The sequence below is a fragment of the Lissotriton vulgaris genome, chromosome 3_1 (assembly GCF_964263255.1).
Source record: "Lissotriton vulgaris chromosome 3_1, aLisVul1.2, whole genome shotgun sequence".
Lineage (NCBI taxonomy): Eukaryota > Metazoa > Chordata > Amphibia > Caudata > Salamandridae > Lissotriton > Lissotriton vulgaris.
In genome coordinates, this window is record NC_141689.1 from 1,820,042,986 (window position 1) to 1,820,065,160 (window position 22,175).

The window sequence follows — 22,175 nt, forward strand, 5'->3', positions numbered from 1 at the left end:
AGATTTCATCTAGCTAGCTGGTGCTGGGCACATGAGCAACAGAAACTTTGGGTTGGGAACTGAACCCTATGGTGCTAAATGAAGAGATTGTATGGCACAGGATGGTCATGTTCAAAGAAGATCTTACTACTTGGTAAGGACTTTTTTGGAATTGGAACCAAAACTCTAGATGGCTAGATGGGCTGAATGCCTGGAGTCAAAAGTGTGTACTTTATGCTCAGTGCTGGAGGAACGTCAAGGAAGAAAGAGTTCAAGGAGCCTGGAACCCTGACTTCCTAATGAGAGCATAGGGGAAATCTGTCATGAATAAATATTTATTCTGCTGTCTGTGGTCATGAACACAAAAGAGAGCTATGAGGTTATTCTCTCCTTAAATCAGCACTTTCATAACTTCCTACTCAAAAAGGAATGTAAATGGGTGTAGCCCTTTTCTGCCCCAAGCATCTGAATATGCGGACTGTTAGCCTTAGGGTAGTCTTCCCCCTAATTTTCGCCTGCCTCCCTCCATTTTTCTGGGCTCATTTCTACTGGTTATACCACTAGGCACACTTTACCGCTCCTGAACAGTGCTAAAGGGCTTGTGCTCTCTCCCCTAAACATGGTAATATTTGCTTAAGCCCAATTGACATATAAATTGTACTTACTACTTCCCAGTAAAGTGCACTACATGTGCCCAGGGCCTGTAAATTAAATGCTAATAGTGGGCTGAAGCACGCATTGTACCACCCACATGTGTATCCCTCTAACCATGGTTTAATGTGTCCTGGTAGTGAACAACTACCAGTTTCATTTTCCACTACTGCAAGGCCTATCTCTACTATAGGATAACACTGGGATTACCTTATTCCATCTTTTTAGTGTAATTCTAAACTATAAAGAGATAGTCTTCCTAAGTTTGGTGCCACAGAACTCACAATTTTTAATTACAACTTACGTTGAAGTTGGTTTTTAAATTCTAGTTTAACAAATGGCAGTATTAGAAAGTTGGTATTTACTTACTTTAGCTACTTTGTGCCTTCTACCTTACTCTGAAATACACGTCTGGGGTGGGTGACAGCTGGCTTCGAGCATTTCCTTTAGACAGTCGCACACAAATGAAGGACAGGTGTGCCTGAGTGGTCATCTGCATGCAGATGGGTCATCCTGAGCAGGATGGGCGGGAGGAGCTGACATTTATACCTCAAAGGACTGTGTCCTGTCCCCACAAAAAGGACCGATTACACTCCCTGTACTGTGTCTGGAGCCAGGGCAGAAAGGGAGAATCTCTGTGCATTTGAAAGCTTTCTTTGAAGTCTTCCGCACATCAAAGGCACCGTTGCATATAAGTACTGGACCACTAGCATTAACAAATCAGTACACTTTTGGACCTGTGTCCACTCTGCAAGGGAGAAGAGGACTGCTGTGCTGCTCAAGGACTGCACCTCTACTGGAACTGCTGTTTTCTCAACTCTTGCCTTGCTGTGTTGCCCTGCTGCTCTCTCTCTGCCTGGGTGAGGACTGGACCTACATCACATGAACCCAGAGTGATCCAAGGGTTTGCTAGACTTTCTCCTTTGGCCTAAGCCTCAGGGACACAAAAGACTTAAAACCCTCCCGTTGCAACCCTTAGGCTAATCTGCTTGTGAGTGTGCACGGCCAAGTGGGGCCACCCCAGTTCTGGAGCCTTGGAAGTGGACCTAGGGGTTTGCTCCAGTGGCACTGACACATCCTCTGCTGCAAGATCAGAACTGATGCATAACAGCTGTTGCAGGAACCGGACCGACACAGCTCACTTGGAACTGCTGCATCGAACTCGGGTCTACTGCTTCGGAACAGACGAATCTGCATAGAGAAGATGGACGCATAGCCTCCACAGCATGACACCTAGCGCATGACACTCAGAACTGCAGCACTTCAAAACCAATGCTTCGCTCACAGAATCGACACATCACTGAAGGTGTGTGGAGAAATTTGGCACAACACCTCAACTGCGTAGAAATCATTTACACATCTCACTGTTGTAACCAAGATCAAGGTGGTTTGGCTTAGTGGGTGCTGTATCTTGCTGTGCTCCATCGTGGCCAGTCTGAACTCTTGACTTTGACCAGGTCCAATGTGACCAAATAACTCTTTAGGGGGTATTTGCTTCCAAGAACTATTTTTGCATTTAATCTTTAAAAATTCATATCACGACTTCTACACATTGGATTTTTGTAATTTTGGTCTTGTTTTATTTATATAATCATAATATATATTTTTATTTTGGTGTAGGGTCTTTTTGTGGTGTGTGCACTTTGTTACTGTTTGGAATGTGTCACAAATACTTTACACATTGTCTCTTAAGGTAAGCCTGACTACTCTGTGGCAAACTACCAGAGGGTGATTACAGGATATTTTAGGTTGTGTGGTGACCTACCCTGACTAGAGTAGTAGTGCCTGCTTTGAAAGTGGGTATACTTCTGTCAGCCAGAAACTCAATTTCTAACACGGATGAAGAAAGGGAATTCTGTGTTTCCGCAAAGGACCACCATCCTTTGACTGTACAGAGAGAGACTAACTAGTCACAGACAAATCCACGTTCTCATCCAGAACCACAAATAGGCACATCCATATAACAATCTTGTTTGAATAAACATTACTGATTTTACTTCGAATAGCTATGTATATGTTATAGGTATTGTCTGTGGCCATGTCTGATACTTTGGAATTTGATCTATCCTAATTCCTTTGCTTTGAGAGAGTACATGAATATGAAGTATGCTAAGCAGTTGCGATCATACTGAATTCAACCACCTCTGTTCTCAACAAACCCCAACCCATTGTTTTGCCATTAAACAAAATGCTCTTCTTCTGAAACTATAAATCACTAGAATTATCAACAACTCCATTCTAAAACAAATGTTAACTTTGTCTCTGAACTATGTCTTTGACATATTTAGTTCCCTACCAAAAAAACCCTCAGCTATTCCACGTTAGCCTGTATATTATTACACTTTGCTATTGTCCCACTTCTTGTTGAACTCATCGAGAAGGCAGCAGCCTTCTAACTTCAAAATAATAATAATAATAATAAATAAATATCATATCTTCAATCTTTTTCAATTCAGCTTTCAGTTCAAAAATTGGACAAAACTTGGGACCTTCTGTTAGATCCACGACTTTTTCTATTACACTCGACAGAGGACATGGGGTAAATCAGTACAAACAGCACCTATTGTTTCTAGCTCTCACTGTGGCCAAGAGAGACATAGCGCAAATGTGGAAGGCGACATCTCCCCCGACAATAGGCAAATGGAAAGCAGAGCTTGATAAGCAGAGCTTGACAAGCGATGTCTTGGCCCCTTTAACCAAATTCCCTCGGTCCCGGCACAGTCACTCCCACAAGTGGTACAATTCTAGCTTGAAACAGCAACATCTTGAACTCCGCCAATTCGAGCGCAGGTGGAGAAGAGACTATTGCGCCACGAGCAGGGATACCTACTTGATTGCACGCAAAAAGTACAAGAAAGCTATTATTGCGGCCAAATTTGCACATATCACTGACAGAATTCTCTCCGCACCTATTAAATCAAAAGAGATTTTTAGTGTTATGGGGGAACTTAGCACTGACACCAGGACTCTTCCCACCCAGGCCCCCACTCAGGAATCCTGCAACACCCTCAGTTCCTTCTTTGTGGATAAAATCGTTATGATCAAGGACTCCATCTCTGCCCCTCTTCCTGTCGCTGACACCACTCCCGTCCCTCACAATACTTCCTTATTCTCACATTTTCCTATCCTTGACGCCGCCACTCTAGCGAAACTTGCCACCCGGGTCAAGTCTGGCTCTCCGGACGATTGTTGTCCCCCTTCCATGCTACGTAACATCTGCTTGTCCCTCCCCGAATGTATCCTCCCTTTGCTGAACTCCTCTCTTTCCTCGGGTACGGTGCCTGGCTCTTTCAAGGAGGCCGTTCTTGTGCCCCTATTGAAGAAGCCGGGGGCTGATCCCTCGGTCCCAGCTAACTACCGACCCATCTCCCTCCTCCCCTACCTCTCCAAAATTCTGGAGGCCCATGTCACTGCTAGCCTCTCACAGTTTATTGAAAGCTCGAACTTCCTAGAGGGTAATCAGGCCGGTTTCAGGCCCGGCCACTCCACGGAGGCAGTCATCTTGGCCGTGCTCGACACTCTGAGAGGCAACGCGGACAAGGGCACCCCCCAGGCCCTGGTATTGTTAGATCTGTCGGCCGCGTTCGACACGGTGGATCACAACATTCTTATCCGCCGTGTCGAACAAGCCGGCCTCCAGGGCCCGGCGTTGGCCTGGGTCCACTCCTTTCTGTCCGGCAGGTTTCAGTCGGTCAGTCTGGGCACCTTCCGTGGACCCAAAGTACCTTCCACCTGCGGTGTCCCTCAAGGCTCTTCTCTGTCCCCTCTTCTTTTCAATCTTTATCTTCGCCCCCTTCTTTCTCTGAGGCAGTGGGACGTCACCGTCTTTAACTACGCTGACGACCTACAACTCATCTTTCCTCTCTCTACCCCCTCCGCTGTTTCTAACTTTCATGCTGTCATGTCTCACATTCTCCTCTGGATGAGTCAAAATCAGCTCAAATTGAATCCTGGAAAGACGGAGCTCCTTCTTCCAGGCAAGAGCTCCATCCACTGGGGTCCTCACTTCTGGCCCACAGGGCTTGGCCCCCCTCCCGCCCCTGTGGCATCTGTAAAGAGTCTGGGAGTTATTATTGACTCTGAACTCTCACTTAAAGCCCAGGTGGGGGCGGTGGTCTCCTCCTGTATGCATCAGCTTCGCAGGATCAGGAAGGTCGCTTATCTCCTGTCCCCCGAAGTTCTGCTCCAAGTCACCCTGGCCTTGGTCCTTTCCCGCTTGGACTTTTCAAACTCTTTATATCACGGTCTGCCCAAAACCCTGCTCTATAGGCTGCAGATCACTCAGAACCAAGCGGCACGACTGGTCTTCAGGATTCCAAAATGGCAGTCGGCCAAGCCTCTCCTTGCCAAACTGCACTGGCTCCCGGTCAATCTCAGGGCAGCCTTTAAGATCGGCTGCATAGTATTTAAATCCCTGACCGGCCCCTCTCCTAGGTTCCTGAAATCCCTCATCACCCCATATTGCCCCTCTCGCAATCTCAGATCTTCCCATCTTCATCTCCTTGCCACTCCCTCCTTCAAACTCGCGAGGGTTGGAGGTCGGAGTTTCTCACACCTTGCTCCCACACTCTGGAACTCTTTTCCTCTCTCTCTTAAATCTGCTAACTCTCTCACTCTGTTTCGTAAATCTCTCAAAACTTGGCTTTTTCCCCAATCTGGCTAATCTCTATCTGCTATCTCACTGAAATCCCAATCAGCGCCAGGAAACTCACGGTGTCAGTGCGCTCTAAAAGAACCCCCCTAACATAACATAACATAAATGTATGTGGACTGAGTTTGCTATTTTGAGGCCCAGGGGGTGCCCTGGGAAACCCCGCAAAATATGGACTCGATGGGCGGAGTATCGTGGACAGTTGCTGACTACCGGGCAGTTTGGAATGCTGCCGAGCTGGGAGCTGATTTAATTGCAGTGGGGCTGATTTTGTTCATGGAGACCTGCGTGTGCTTCGAAATATTTAATGCAAAACGAATTTCGTTTAGCACACGCAGGTCTCCGTGATCGAAATCAGCCCCCCAGCTCAGCAGCATTCCAAACTGCCCGGTAGCCAGTCCGGCCCTGATCGTGGAATCGACCTTCCTCCATTGCTAGAGGTAGATCCCTGAGAACGGCTCTACCTTTCTTGAGCTTCAATATCCCCACTGTTTTAAATTTGTTGTATCGCCATGTTTTATCATGCATGCTACGACAAATGCACCATTTGCTCGAATATGGAGACCGGAGACTGTCTGTATGTTATATGTTTCTCACACCTGTATGTTTAATGGGTGTTATAAGACAGATATATGGTTGTTGGCTCAAATTAACCTTCTGCTTTAGATGCCTTGGCGGGGCTGCAACCCCTAGGTATTGCAAAATACCCAAATAAAATCTGTTAAAAAAGAAAATTGGACAAAACTACCCTCCTTGATGTATAGACATGTTCTAAAGCAGTCGACACGGGGGACTCCGACCTACTACTGTTTGCTTGATCTGTTTGCCACTTTTGACACTATGGATTTCAATTTCTTGTTAGAGAGGGTGGTCACTATGTTTTCAGGCTTTTTGAAGGGGAGAAGCCAATAAATTCCATCGGGTTACTTCAAGTCTGTGTCTGCCCCTTTTTCTTTTGGTGTCGCACAGGGATCACTGTGGTCTTTTTTTCACATCGATCTGCAATCCCTTTCTTGGCTATTTCTAAAGATAAGGTACACGTTTATTCATATACTGATCAAAACCAAAAGCAGTTCACTTTTCGAGTGAGGAAAATCTATTCATAACCCTAGGTCTATACATCCAAAGCAGAAAACATGATTAGAGAGAAGCTGACCTCAACTGAACAAGAGCAAAAAAAACTAGTCTTCTTGGGAACCACCCAAGAGACCTTTTAGACTTTCCTTTGCAGGTCTTTTTCAGATACACTGGTACATAATCCAGTACACTACTTGGGCATTTTGTTTGATCCATTTTTGAAACTGTTCACCAAGAGCAAAGCAGTTGTCCAATTAATGTTTTTTCAGCTATCCTCATTACAACTCACTATTCCTCTTATCCATCCCAATAACCGCCTTGTGGTTAGAGCATTGGCAACCTCCCGCTTTAAGTATACAAAACTTTTCTATGTGAGCACCATCAAGAACTCATCGAGAAACTCCAGGTCACCCCAAAAACGGCCATACAGTTCCTGTTTGGATTAAGAAGGGGAACATGCATCTGTAGTGGGAAGAGGAATTAATTAATTTTGTCACATGAATTGGATGCATCCAGTTTAAACACATTCCATTTGGTTTAGCATCTGCTGTAACAGTTATTCAATGATTGATGTACCAGCCTTTTGGGAAAATGAAATGTATATTTTTTTCAGGATGAAATACTTCAAAAAATAAATAAAAAATATGTACATGATCAATGCTTGGATGAGGTGTTGGGCATTTTGGAATTTAGGGGTTTAAAAATAGAGATATCCAAGTGCTCATTTGTCGAGAAAAGTGTCACATATTTGGGCCACATAATTGATGCGAATAACAGCCAAACCCTCTTTGGTGGATGTCATACAGAATGCACCAGTTCCTAATTGTAGAGAGGAAGTATGATTGTTTCTTGGGTTTGCAGAATTCTGCTCTAAACATGTTCAAACCTTTGCAGCTAAGACATTTAATATTAGACAGCTACTGAAGAACAAGAGTAAATTTGAGTGGACGGTGTGATGTTATTTAATTTTGGTTGTATAAAGAAGTGTATAGCAAATGTGGCATCTCTTAAATGTTTGACCTCAATGCACCTAGTGTCATCATTACGGATGCTAGTTGTAAGGGAGGGATTAGGTGCGGTATTGATTCAGGTAGTGAAAGACGGGAGAGAATGTGGAATTGCATATGCTTCCAGGTCCTTGTCTCCTGCAAAGGAAAATATTCCTTTACTGAAAAGGAAACACTTGCCTGTGCATGGACTGCAGATCATTTTAGGGCATTTATGTGGGGGAATGGTTTCACTCCGAGGTGTGATCTGAAACCCTTGGTTAAACTTCTTACCACTGAAGCCACTAATAATTAATCTGTGAGAGTAGTTGGATTATATGTAAGATTTCAAGATTATAATAATAAAACTGTGCATGTTCCTGGAAATGAAAATTTAATTGCAGATTTTCTCTCTCGAATGCCAAAAACTAGAAATGTGTGAAGATGAAATTTGGAAGTAGAATCAAATTGTATATGCAAGATAGCATTACTTTGTGTGTAGGATCAATGAGCACACGAATATAAGAAGAAATTGTCATTACAGGTTTTAGAACATATACCAGTAAAGGATGGCCAAACAAACAGGAGTTATATGCCAAACTTAAACCATTTTAGGAGATAAGATCTGAACTATGTGAGAAGATGGATAATATTGGAGAGGTGATAGAGTAGTTCCTGCCGATACTTTGCGTAAATTGATTATACATTTATTTCACAAGGGTCATTTAGGAAATGTGAGAACTAAACAAATGGTGAAAGCTTCATTTTGGTGGCTGAACATGGATATTGAAAGTGAGATGGCGGGGCATGGATATTAATATTGAGAGATTTCTGCATAAGTGTTCAATTTGTGAAAATGCTGATAAAACGGTAATAACATTGAAACCTCCCATGGGCATGTTACCCATTCTAGAGTCCCCATGGTAGACTGTAGCAATTGATATAATGGGTCCAATTGGAATAACACACACATTTGTAATTGTGTTAATTGTCATGTTTTTTAGATTGCCTATTATCAAGGTGGTGGAGAAAGTGGATACTAACTATTCTAATTTTTTTAAGATTAAACATTTTTACCGGGGGTATCCCATCAAATTTGATACGTGATAATGGGGTGCAGTTTGTTTCCAACAAGGCACATTAATATTCTGAGAGGTTGGGAATAATACACAGTACCACTTCATCATATAATCCTAATAGCATGGTAAAGTTGAGATTTTAACAAAGTTATTAAGAACACCATCCAATTGGCCATTAAGAGTAATCGTGAATGGGAGGTACAATTGAAGAAGACAATGTGGACGTATTGAGTGTCCATCTCTGAAGCAATGGGTTATTTCCCATTTGTACTAATGCAGGGTAGAAACCCAAGGACCAAATATATTATCCACTGTGGTTGTTTAGGACCAGTGTGTTACCTTGGTTGGAGGATAAAGTTTGTGACTGAATAGAATCTACACTGGTTAAAAGGGAAACTATGAATGATACTAAGCATTATACAAAGGATTGTGGGATTGCAATTGGTCAGTGGGCTTGAGTAAAAAATCAGGTGCATTTCCAAAAGGGAAAGTCAGTTCTATGAAAAAATGGAAGGGATTAAGGCGGTAACTAATGATGCAAAAGTGTGGAACTTAAAAACAATAGCTAAATGTTCTGCGCCTGGTGTATCTGTTGGTTGAACGTAGGCCAGTTTGGATAATGATGTTGTAAATGACAAAGACAGAAATTAAATGTCTAAGTCTACTATGAATGGGTTGCCAACCTTTTCAGGTTTAAGAAATGCAAATTATGTCAGCAATACATTCTCAATGCCAGTGGAACGTCCCTCTATTATCCATAAGAAGGTGTAAGGGGGCCACCACCACTGGCTCAGGAGGAACACTTTTAATCCCTGGGTGTTAGTTCGAGTTGAAGTCCTACAGTCCATCCTTGCGTTGAAGCTAGGTGGCTTCTCCTACCATCTGGGCATTCCGCTTACATTGTCGCTCCCAGGTCCAGTGAGTTCTCAACTGTCTCTCCCTATGCAGGAACTTTTAAGTGTGGGTAGAAAGTTCAAGAGAAGGGGCTCCTCTGCCCAATGTTAAAGTGCCACATTGTCATTCCACTCCACCCCACACCAACCCACCTGCATAGCATTCTAGTATGTTTCAGCATGACGGGTTAAAGTGGTCTATGAAAAGACTTTCCATGCGAGCTTCAGCCCTGTCCTTAACTGACATAGCTGGCTGATCTCTTCTCACCAACATTTCAAAGAGCTGTGTTTGACTCCAGAGATCTGGCCTTCCTACTTTGTTTTTTGTGAGCTGGGCTTACCCCAGCCAGGTGCAGTGCGAGGAGTTAATTAACACATGCAGAATTTCTCCCCACACCTTTCTTTCCCAGGAACTGGGCCAAGCAATGACAAATGATTATATTGTTTGGGAAGGCCTTTGATCCTCCTGTTGACCAAAAGAGTAATTAACCTAGTCCAGTAAGGGGGACAAAGACCTGGAAACTGTTTATGAGCTGAGTCAGGGAAATATGATATTTCTCCATGTGCCATAAGTAGTGCAGCTAGGATGAAGGTGACAGTGGAAGTACACTCAGAGTACATGTCTCTCTAGGCGTATGTAGGGCAAAACTGTGCTGTAGCACATATTTTGCTAATAATGGCATATCAGAAAAGCACACATATTTTTTTAGTAATCCTTACAATTTTTAACACAAGCTTTATTGCATTTTATTTGAGCATACAATCCATGGCAACATACACGGGGGTGTGATAACACGTGGCAAAGCCCTCTAAGCATTACATTTCACATATCATTAATTGAACAGTAACCCTTTCCCACCTTGGTATACATGTCCTGCAATTTTAAACCTACCCCCACCCCATTATCTCCCCCCAACAAGTACCTGGCAGCAAGCAAACATTAATGTAATGATGTGAGGTCATGGTTAGCATGAATCCCTTAGATTGTGTGAGATATTTAAGGGGGCTGCTATTGCTCTGAACAGCATGATTCAGTGTGACGTCGGAGCTAGTAACTAATCTCACCTGAAATGTGGGTAAAAGCAAGTGCGCTTGGCCGAGGAAATAGGGATCACGGCTGGAGACAGATCGCCCCCCTTGCAGACAAACTGCGCAGGTAGGTGGACCTTGTGTGGCGCTAGTGCTCACTGTCATCCTCACTGTACTGCACCTGAAATGCTTCCAGTAGGGCATCCCATTCTAGCGATATCGGTGTTTTTATGCAACCCTCTATATTCCTTCTGTTGAATTGCCCTACTCTCGGCCAGTCCATAGTGTGCAACCTCGTACCGCCACTGAGCAACAGTGGGGACCTGCAGGGATTTCCAGTGTCTTGTCAACCACAGTTTCTCTAACAGCAAAGCTAAGTCTACAAACTGAGAAGTCACCTTGGTACTCTTAGGTCTGGGATATAAGCATAGTATGCACAGTTCTAGCATACAACAGCGACCCACACCTGCCAGGTCCAATAGTGTTGTCCCTATGTCCGACCAATAAGCTGCCAGTAAGGGGCAGGCCCATAATATAGGTATGAGATCTACATCTCATACAATGCATTTAAAGTAGAAGCATCCAATTCATGTGGCAAAAGAAATGAATTCCTTGCATTCATCAGATGATGAATTCTGGTGGTATGCTCCAGATAAATCAAGAGTGGAGAACTACCTAGCACCTATTAACAAAGACATCACTTCATTAACTCTAGGTAATAGAAATTGATCCACAATAATGTTATAGTTTAAATGGCACAGATCAACACACAGCCTCAACTCACATTACAGACAGCATACTACCGCTAAAGGTGAAATCCATGCTGAAGCCTCAATAGTCTCAATTAGATCTGCAGCTATCATTTTGTCCAATTTATTTGTCACTTCATTCCTGAATGAAATCGTAATATTCCTTGCTTTGTGTATTTTAGACACAGCACCCTCTTTTAACATGATCCTATGTTCAAATCCACTCAAAGTTCCAATCTTTTTACGGAAAACATTGTAAAATGTCTTCATTATCTTCTCTCACACTTTCATAACTTCTTCTACTGCCATTACCTAATCAATACTATTTGGATCCAATATGAGATGTGAATTTTTCTGATCTCACCAGTGTACAGATGATTCTGAGGCAACCAGAGGAGGCCATGGGAAACATCACATTAATTTAATGGGCGGCACTGTGGAATATAGAAAATTGCATACATTTAAAAAGTGAATTATGAGAAATCTTTTTGGGGTATTTGAAGAGCAAGGTCCATTCCTTATCCATAATCTCCCTGTTAATATCTTCCTCCCAGCTGCGATTAAGAGAATCGAGTGGCAGTCTAAGATGAGTCCATGGGTCAGCCATCTGATTAGGTGTCTGCCGTGACCCATAGTGTGCAGAGCCTATCACAACTCATGCGTCCCCGGTTCCATTCCATCCGGCACCCAATACTGGCAGACATAGCCAAGAATATGAACACGCGCTAAAAACAGCGTCTCTTGCAAACCCGTGAGCCTGCGGAAAATCAGGGTGTGGCAATAGAAAACCATCTACAACGAGTGAACCAACACACAGCACACCTCCCTGCTACCAGGGACGAAACATCCCAGCTGTCAAGGTGCCCAAGGGAGTTGGTAGGGGCATATGGGAAAATTAAGGGGATAGGGCACTGGTGATGCTGTGTATCTTATGGCAAGTTTCCAGTAAGAGAGAGCTATGCATAGTAAAAGGGATCCCACAGTGGGCAGAGAAAAGACCGGAGAAAGTAGTTTGTGCAGCTGTCCTCTGCGGAGCATGCTGGTGGTGTACCCGATTACCTCCAGGTTGTGACCTGCCAGTCAATATGCCAGACCTTGTAGCTGTCCCACTATACAATAGGCATTCAGGTCTGGAGCGCCCATGCCCCCCCATCTGTTGGTAATTTCAGCTTAGCCAGGCTAAGTCTGCAACAGCCTCTGCATCAGATATGAGCTATAAGAAGGAATGTAACGTGCAGAACACCTGAGATGGCCCCACAGTTGGTAAATTGTATAATAGATGAGGGAGCATAACCAAGTTGGCAAATGCCAAATAGCTGGCCTCTGACAGGGGCAACACGGTCCAAAAGCCCACTTGTGATCTGAGGGACACGATCGTTCAGAGTAGATTACCATCCAATATGCCCTCCGGTTCGCGGTACACCTGCACTCCAAGAAGTAATAATTACATATGTACATTATGCATGTCCACTCACATTATAAGATTTAAATCATGCCAGAGCCAATCCCTGAAGGTTCCCTTCTGTGACAGGCTACCTATACGCAGACACCGGCTAAGACAGATGGTAGCCTGATTCGCTCAGCCCGCACATGCATGTGTAACCAGCCTAGAGCCTCTTGCCACATTCAAAAGAGAAGTCAAAGGGTTGCTCCTGAACAGTTACCTGTGAAAATAGTCCTGAAATCAATGAGTTACAGTTGTTTTTACCTAACGCTCAATGATGCTCTTGCAATGTGTTGTTACTTAATCCAGTCTGATTTGTTCTTTCTCATGTTACTGTTCCTCTGACCAACTACATGTATTAATGTACTACCTTTACTTGCTCTGCTCAGGATAGTGCCAACACTGCTCTCTCCTGGCAGCAGTTGAAGGCTGATCCTAGGACTGAGAGGAGCTGAAGGCTGTTCCAAAATGTGGTTGTGAGAATGTATTGATTTCTGTGGAGTTCCAAGACATGGGTCTTGATTTATTTGATCTAAGTGCCTAAAAGTGCAGTTTATCTGTACTATGAGCTCTAAGCAGTCTTGATAAACTACCCAGGGCCTCTGACTGGTAGCAATTATTTGAGCAGTAGAAGTAAAAATATGTGTGCTATTTGTTTACAATGCACCCGTGAAAGGGTATACTTATCCAGCATTTCCAATTAAAATTTGAATACCTTAAAAAAATATAGTAAATATTATCAATAAGGTATTTGTAGGAAGTCACTAAGGAGTTGTGTGAAAATATAGAGGAAAGATGCCAAAGGCAGAGATCCTATATATAAATCTGAGTTGAATTGTAATAGCTCTAAAATGCATAGCAGAGAGTATTTTATTCCTCACTATACATGATCACACCATCACCCTTCCGACATCCTTTTAAATACTTGGGGGCCCATTAGGATGTCGGGCAGATCGCGACCGCCATGCGGGCGGTGGCAATCCGCCCGACATACTTGTCCGCCCGCCACCCGTTTCCCGTATTACTATGGTGGGGGGGACCGCCGCGGACGGAAACACTGTCCGCCGCTTTTCCGCCCCAGTCGCCTTGTGGCTGGGGCGGAAAAGGGTGTATATGGTGGCGGGGTCTATCAGACACCGCTAACCATATTAGCATGGGCTTTGGGAGATGCAGGCAGGTGGTCTTCACTTTGGGGGCCCCTGTGGGCCCCCATGGTGAAGGCGAGGTGGGGGGTCCACATGGGGGGTACCTGTGGTACCCCCCTGCATTTGCATACACAATGCGGCAGGCACAGCGCGGTGCCTGCCGCTTTGTGTATGCAAATGCATGTCATGCATTTATAGTATTATGGCGGGTGCAGGTGTAAACACCGCCCGCCGCAAGGTTATAAATGCATGATGCGCCCGCCACTGTGGCAGGCGCATCATGATATTCAAGGCGGGACCGCCGCTCAGCTCGCGGGCGGTCCCATTTTCCGCGAGGATGGCGGGCGGGCAAAGTCCGCCCGCCATCCTAATGGGGGCCTTGGTGTCTTGCTTTTTCATTTGATGGAGGTAGTATGGCTGCAGAGATGAAGAATGTGGCATATTTGTAGGGTGCTGTTAAACTCACCACTGCAAGTATAAAATTCCATTTCCTACACTATGTCGCATTTATTCATGTTTAACTCTTTCTTAACTTACTCTTAACCCTTTTTACATTACAAAAACTAAAAATATTGATGAACTGAAATTTTATCATACAAAATGATATGTGGCTATTTTTTTTATGATGAGTGTGGCTTTCTTCAGGGTATGCTGTGATAGTTGTGGGAGGTCGAGAAGAAGCTTTGTATTTTTCGACCCCCCCACCCTGTGATTAATTTTAATGTTGTCAATAATTAAATGTTTGTTTGTATTTTATCTTCATGTATCTGTTTTGTTATGTGTCTTTTTTTGCTACTGTTTATATATTCTACTTTTTATGGCCTACATTGACTGAAATAAAGTTTGTTGGAATGGAAAATGTAATCTAATATGAAATTTATAACATAAATGAGTACTGTTTTCCAAAAAGATATTAGAATGAGTGATCTTAATCAGATTACAAAAGTACTGAGACTCAGAACGTGTTGAAAATGCTGGAGATTCCATTTTTCCTGTAATGACCTTTAGTGTACAACACGTTGCCATAAATAACTCTTTTCTGCTCATCTCTGCTTGTTTTAGAAAAACATCATAAGAATGAAAAGCCAGTTTTTATGTTGTGTTTTTCAAGCTCAGTGACATGCCTTTTACCGTGGCTGCTGGCTCTGGAAGGATGCAGTAAGACACCACTACTCGAATGTTATTACTTATTATAGTTGAGCAGCTACTTCTTTTCATTATTAGAGACTACTAGTGAAGTCACAGACTTTTACACAGGGATCGCAGGTTCCCATGAATAATATTCAAGTTATTAAGTTTGAAAAAAATGAGATGTAACTGCTTGGTGTTGATGAATGTGTTGCATTCTTTGGCTTGTAGATAATCGAGAAGCATATCGCATAATCTTCTGGAAGAGCGATAGACTGGTATGATTCTGGGCTTACAACTTTAAAGATAACATCTATGTAATATTTGGTATGCTTTGAACAATTTGAAAGGTATTTTCTTTATTAAAGTTACTCTCTTTGTTTTTAGATTATTTGTGAGTTACTTATTTCATTTTGTCCTTCCTATCATTCCCTTGTGGTTTTATACATACTTTTCTTATAAATATATAAAAGAAGCCCATTTAGGCCTGGCAATAGAAAAGACCTTTTCATTTTAATAAAATGATATATATATAATACACTTACCTAAAGGAGCTTTCTGCCATATCTCATACCATTGGTCTGTTGTGTCATTCATATTTTGTCCCCACCAGCTGCAGCATACACCAAGGGTAATAGGTCTGCCTACTACAGCCACTGGCTAACTTCATGTTCAGTGACTGTTTTTAGCCCCTTCATAAGAAGCACATATGCACATGAGGCAGCTCCCTTCAGCGCCAGTGCTTTTGCCTATAGCATCGTCTACATCACATGCTTTTGATCGCATTCTATTACAACACGTTTGTTACAGCTACCGCGTTGTTACAATGCGACCCATTACATCGCAAGAAGTTGCAACAACTTGCTGTCGGCGGCGCGATGGTGTTGGATTTCAATCCAACACCTTCCCTGCTGTTGCACAAACTGGAGTAGGAATAGTAAATAATACTATTCCTAAGTCCAGCACACCCCGTACAGCAAGTCGCTGTAACAACATGCGATGTAATGCTTTGCGTTGTAACAACGCGCCCGTTTAACAACCGTATTGTAATGGAATGCGATCTAAAGCATGCGTTGTACCATCATAGATTCGTTTGTGCTTTTACTTTATTACTTTAGTGTTGCTTTTGATTGTAGAGTCTGGTGTGATAGCAGGGCCTAAATGTGAATCCAGGACAGAGTTAAGCGTTATCAATCTCTGACTCCTGCCAATGCGGTTGTAAATTCCTTTTGAAGTGGCCTTTGTTTATCGGACACTACATTTTCCACCATGCCAGCAACTCCCAAGAAGTGTGAATATAAGCTTATAAGGGTGCTTTACCTTTGCACACCTACTTCATTCCTTCTTTCTAATACCCTCTCTTGCCTCTCCCTTTCCTTCCTTCATTCCGTCTTTCTTCCCTTTGGTGTTCTTGCAGCTTTCTTTCATTCCTTCTCTTTCCCCCTTTTCTTCTTTTATTCATTCCTGCTTTATTCCCTTTTTTCCTTATTTCTTCTTGTATTCAATGTTTTTACTTTCTCTTCTTATTTCTGTTCTTTCCTTTTCTTGCCTTTCTTTCATTTCTTGTGTCTTTCCCCTTTTTCTTCTTTCCTCTTTCTTTCCTTTCTTAAACGTTTGCTTCTTTCCTTTCTTTACTTCCCACTTTCCTTTTTTCATTCTTTCCTCTTTCTTTCCTTCCCTTTTTCCTATTTCTTTGATTCCTTTCTTCCCGTTTTCTCTCTTTACTGTTTCTTTCATACCTTTCCTCCCTTTTGCATCCTTCCTTGTTACTTACCTACCTTCCTTTTACTGTCCTTCTGTCTTTCCCACTTGCTTCCTCCTTTACCTTTTTCTGCCATTCCTTCCTTTTTCTTTTTTCCTTCCTTCTTTCCATTTTCATTCCTTCCTTTTTACTTCCTGCCTTCGTCCCCTTTTTTGTTCTGTCTTTCTTTCCCTTTTTGCTTCCTTGCTTCCCTTTTTATTTCTTCCCTCCTTCTTTTCCCTTATCTTTCCTTCTTTCTTTCTCCTTTTCATTGTCATTCCCTTCCTCCTTTTTTGTTTCCATTCTTCTCTTTTCCTTCCTTACTTCTCTGTTACCTCCCTTCCCTTCTTCCTACCTCCCTTTATTCCTTACTTTATAAAAGGCAAGAGACTGGCAGCCAATGCCCTACCCATTGGCTTCTTTAAGTCTGTGTTAGCCAAGACCTTCTGATTTTACTAAAATTGTGTATAAAACATAGTTGCTTATAAGGGTTTTCTGTCAGGCTTCATCCATTATTTGTTGCTGTGTCATTCACATTTCTCGTCCACCTACTACAGGATGCATCAAGGGGCAATATGGCAGCCCACTTTAGCCATTGACTGCCTTCAATATGATCTAAGGCATGCTGTCCTTTCACATGGAGCACAACCACACACAAAGTAGTTCCCTTCAGTGTGAGGGAGCACTATGGCAATGCATGTTTTTTTGAGACCATAACAACATTTTTGTTTTTAGCCAATACTTTTTTTTTAAATTGATGAGGGCCTGGCAGCTTTCCGAAAGAATAAAGTTTTGCAAAAACCATTACAAACAAAAAATTGCCAAAAGGCTGGTGGCCAACAACAGACCTATTGGCTTTGCCATTGTGTGTTTGTAAAATGGGGTCTTCCACTGAAACGGTAATCAATTAAACAGTAATGGTATTCTGATAGGAAAGGCATCGAAGTGATCATTTGGATGCCAGTGAAACACAATTTCGTTGGCCTCCACACTCCTTTCAATGTTTCTTCCATCCTATTTATACACACAGATGCATCCCAGAAAGGTATGGCTATGTTAAATAATCCAGACAGCCCCATGTTTCATGGAGGTGTAAGAAAGTGATCGCTATACCAGAAAACTTATCGTTCTGCTGGAGAAAAAAAGCAACATTTTCTTATGCCATTTTCCATTAAACTAACTCCCACAACAGTCCTGGGGAGTAAACTCCTACATCTCCGATTTGTGTAGATTTACAAGTCTACCTCTGTGGATTTTTTAAACCCACCAAAATTCTGAAGTCTCCTCAGATAACAAAAATGAAGCATACTGTAAGCAGATTTCGTATTCATAAAACGTACTTAAGCCAGACTAAATGTGTAAACTGCCTCCTCTCGACTCCAGTTTGTGCCAACCCTGTACTACAAAGTAATAGGTCAGCAGTGCTGGGTCAAGAGGCTCTCTCGTTCAAAGTGCAGGTGAGGGGGCGATGCAAATCCGTTATTGAATATCCTACGGTATGTACTGGTCAAAGGGAACCCGCAGCAAGTATCCAGGTAAATATTCTAGAGCTGGGCTGCAAAAGCTACAGAAGCAAACATGCTTCCGCAGTCCAGTGTTTCTCGAACTCTTGCAGGGGGGTTGAGACAAACTGGCTCAGCACCCACCGCTGTGGATATGGGCAGGATTAGGTGTCCCAGTCCATACCACTGTGCAAATTGGTAAGTGCTGGAAAGAGTCTTCGTGACTGGACAGCAAGTGTTGATATACTGCAGGCAGGAGAGAGAACAATTTTGACTTTCTGGGATGAGTTTAAGGAAGTCTGTGTTTGCTGCAGGGAGCATAGATAATACTCCTGTTTTCATTTCCTGCAGCAGAAGAGAAGGATAAGAGGCCTACAGAGAGAGAGAAATGTCTGCAAGTATCAAGAAAGGAACTGAGACATCATGTGAAAGGGTTTGGGAGTGACAGGCGCTGTGGGCATATCACTCTGAAGTACAAACACCTCCCACAGGCCAGCATGGTACTGTGCAAAGCCATCAGAAATACATTTTATAAGTGTTCAAAGGCTTCTCAAATCTGCATAAAAACATCAGTGCGACTGCAGCTGTGATTTCCAAATTATTTTATCATAGAAGTTGGCAAATGTGGGATTGAAATTCCACTTTACGAGGCCCACTGCATCTTCAGCAGAGACCTGAATGGAATTGTTAACTTTGACCTAAGACAGCCTCTCACATTACCTTACTAGTTAGCCGACGCCTGTGAGGGTACACATTCTCTATCAATCTGTAATGCGGCTTCTTTAATCCCAGCCGAACCTGAAGAAGTGCCCGTGGACATATCAAGGGCTGTGATACGAATATATGATGTTACTTAGCAGAACATTGCTTAGCAAGTTTTCACTACAATGTTTTTACATCGCAAATACCATTACTACGCAAGATTTAACACTGCATGCTTTTAGTTCGCAAATACATTTAAAAGTATTAAATATGCATTTACTTCACTGTATATTACAACTTCTACGCATTTTTGACTCTTTTACCCTTACCCTCATACACTAGATTACCCTACACTACCCCAACACCACTACACTACCCTAAAACACTACCCTACACAAACACCACAACACTACCTAAAAAAGACAACCCCCTGCACGACCACTACCCTAAACCCAAATACACTACTCTACACTACATAAACATAACCCTAAAACCTAAAAAAGACAACCCCTGCACGACCACTACCCTAACCCCAAATACACTACAACACACTACATAAACACAACCCTAAAACCTAAAAGACAACCCCTGCACGACCACTAACCTAAACCCAAATACACTACTCTACACTATATAAACACAACCCTAAAACCTAAAAGACAACCATAAATAGCATGCTGTTCTGATACATGCTCTAACTTTGCCCATGTCCAATCCCAATCTATTACAAGCATTGGCATAGCCAATAGGTCTCGCCTTTGGAACCTTATAAGTGTTTAGTTATCCAGCACAATATCCTTGGTGCAACAACATCAACTGTTGCTTGGCTAAACACTTATAAGGTCCCAAAGGCGAGACCTATTGGCTATGCCAATGCTTGTTTTTTATTACTCCAATAGTGAACAATATTTCATTTTTCACTGTTACTTTAATAAAAAATAGAGTACAATTATCTGGAATATGACCTTCTCTGTCAGCTGTGGTGAGTAAAACATGCTTACAAATTTAAGCTGTGTGCATGCTTGCGGGTGGAAGTGTGTTTACATGAGAGAAAGAGTGTGAATGTGTGTTTATGTGTAAAGATGTATGTGTAAGTGAAATTGAAGGCCAAAGGGTGTGTCATGTCACTTCCAGTACCCCTGGGATTTTGTTGAATTGACGTCCATGGGGTGAATAAAGAAGCATTGCACATTATGAATTATGGTGAAACTATGGGGCTGAAGATGTCGCTTTACAGGATTTATTCATACAGGAACCACACAGAGTCGATACCTATGGCAGCAAAACACATCCTTCCAAACCGGCAGTTACACACAAATTGTGACTTTTTTATTTTTTTTATAGCAAAGTACACATGAGTAATAAGTTAATTGCAAATTAAAGGCGCATAGACCTCACAAAGATAATACAAACAACAATAACAACACACACTGCAAAGAGGCACTCGAATAAGATTACATTTAATAAATATACACCGGCTAGAAAAAGATGCCTTTCCTATTAAGGGCCATGCAGCACTAATGTGTTTCAAAGCCAGTGACTTACCAGCTGGAAAGGGGTCACTGAACACGTCACTTCTGTTCTCTTTCCATGCCACCAGCCGCTTGATGCTGGCTTGATCGGCAGCCTCCGTGTGGCTGCAGACTGGCACCATCATCGCATGAGCCTTCGCAATGCCGTAGTGCACCTGGGCCTCCTCCACCAGCGCAGGGTCTGTCAGGGTGATGGCGGCCTCGTACGCTTGCACGAAGTACTCACACGCTTTCTCGTAGTTTCCCTGACGGCGACAAGAAAAGAAAGAACGTTGTGTTTTAAGGAGTTTCCTTTTCGATCAATGGTTAACTGATTTTGCTTAACAGCATGCATGAGGTGGCATTCCGTCTCTATAAAGTAACATATTTTCAACGTAGAAATGATTCATCTTGAACTTACTATTAATTAGCAGTTATTGCTCCTGTGGTTCACAGACATACCAGTGCGCTGGGGATGCTCAGACGTGGGTCCCAGGCACTCCACACCACTGGAGTCAAGCTAGCCGGGCTGATGAGAGGTGTTACCTCGAAACCGGTCCGGTCCTCGGATGCTTGATTCCGTTCTGGGAAGACATGGCTTTTGTAGTTCGGACTGGACTGTTCCCATGGGGCACAGGGTCAGAGCTGATTTGCATATCGCCATTGTCTAACCCAGGGTGGTGTGGAGTGCAAAAAAACGATGGATTTGGGCCCAGATCTTTTGACTGGGGTGAATGTGTGACATTGATCCACATTCGGTCCATCACCTGTTTTGTTCACAGACATACCATACCCTTCCCCCATTGCTCTCCGACCGTTTTTTTTCAAAATCAGTAGTATGAACAGTAGTGGTTGTTTGAAGAAGGAGTGCCATAAAAAGAAGTCAGCATTCTCAAATTAAACACGCATACATAACACATAACAAAAGAAATACAGTCCAGAGTCACTAACATTTCTGCGGATCGATATAGCGCTTTAGTGAGTAAAAAATGCAATCTGTGAACGTAGTTACGAAAGTGTTTTGGATCGGAGGACAGTGTCTCCTGTGACTGGATTAATACTGTTGATATTCTCAAGTACGTTTGAGGCATGGGAGGGAAAAGTGCACTGTTGGGCAGAAAGGGTATCTATTGCGGACAGTCTCAGCTGTTGATAAATTCAGGCACATCCATATATATTCCCATGCTAGACTTTCTAATTCCCCTTCAGATTCATTAACAAAATCGTCCTTTACTTCGGTTGCGTAGTTGTTGATCTGAGCCTGTTATATCCCAGGCACTCAAAAGTTAAAGTGGTTACACACAAATCAGTACTCCACGAGAAGACAACAGAATGTCATCAAATTATTATGCTCCTTGTTCACATGCCGTCTTCCAATAGTCCCTGTAGAACTTATTTACAACACATAACACATTCCTTTACTGAGTTTGCCTATTTCCCAGACAGAGGCATTTGTGAAACATTTTTCTGCTTATTTCATTCGTATTGAGTAAGACCCATATCTTTCCACTCTTCCAATAAATGCCATTTTATTGAGATGATCCCAACGTGTTTCAATCTCTTCAAAATGTAAGTATCTCATCAGGATTATCTTAAAGAGGAACCTTAATTAGAACGAACCAGGCCGTAATCCTATACCCTCAAGAATAGATTCCAAACCATTTCAGTGTTTTCCCTGATCTTCATTGGTGGATTACTTGAAAGACCAAAACCATTGGTGTAGGCCTACTTGATTGTTACTTCTTAGTTTGTGCAAACGTGGTCGGGAGAGCTGCGGTGATATTAAATAGCAGCTTACAAGTTCAACTTTTTACCCACAGGCTGAACATACAAATACCAGATTGAAAGAAGCAGACATGAAAACCCCGGGCCTAATGAGTTGAAGGAGATGTATTAGAAAAGGAGTTA

The 22,175-nt window shown here is 42.8% G+C and overlaps 1 protein-coding gene across 2 annotated transcripts in view; it reads right to left on the minus strand.

The window, feature by feature from the left end:
- The window catches only part of TTC29 (tetratricopeptide repeat domain 29), a 1,168,725-nt gene that overhangs the window by 314,189 nt on the left and 832,361 nt on the right, over window positions 1–22,175 (minus strand). For both annotated transcript variants that reach the window (XM_086963296.1, XM_086963297.1), the window contains exon 10: window positions 20,302–20,533. In XM_086963296.1, coding sequence (XP_086819422.1) covers window positions 20,302–20,533 — 232 coding nt within the window. The remainder of the gene's footprint in view (window positions 1–20,301; window positions 20,534–22,175) is intronic.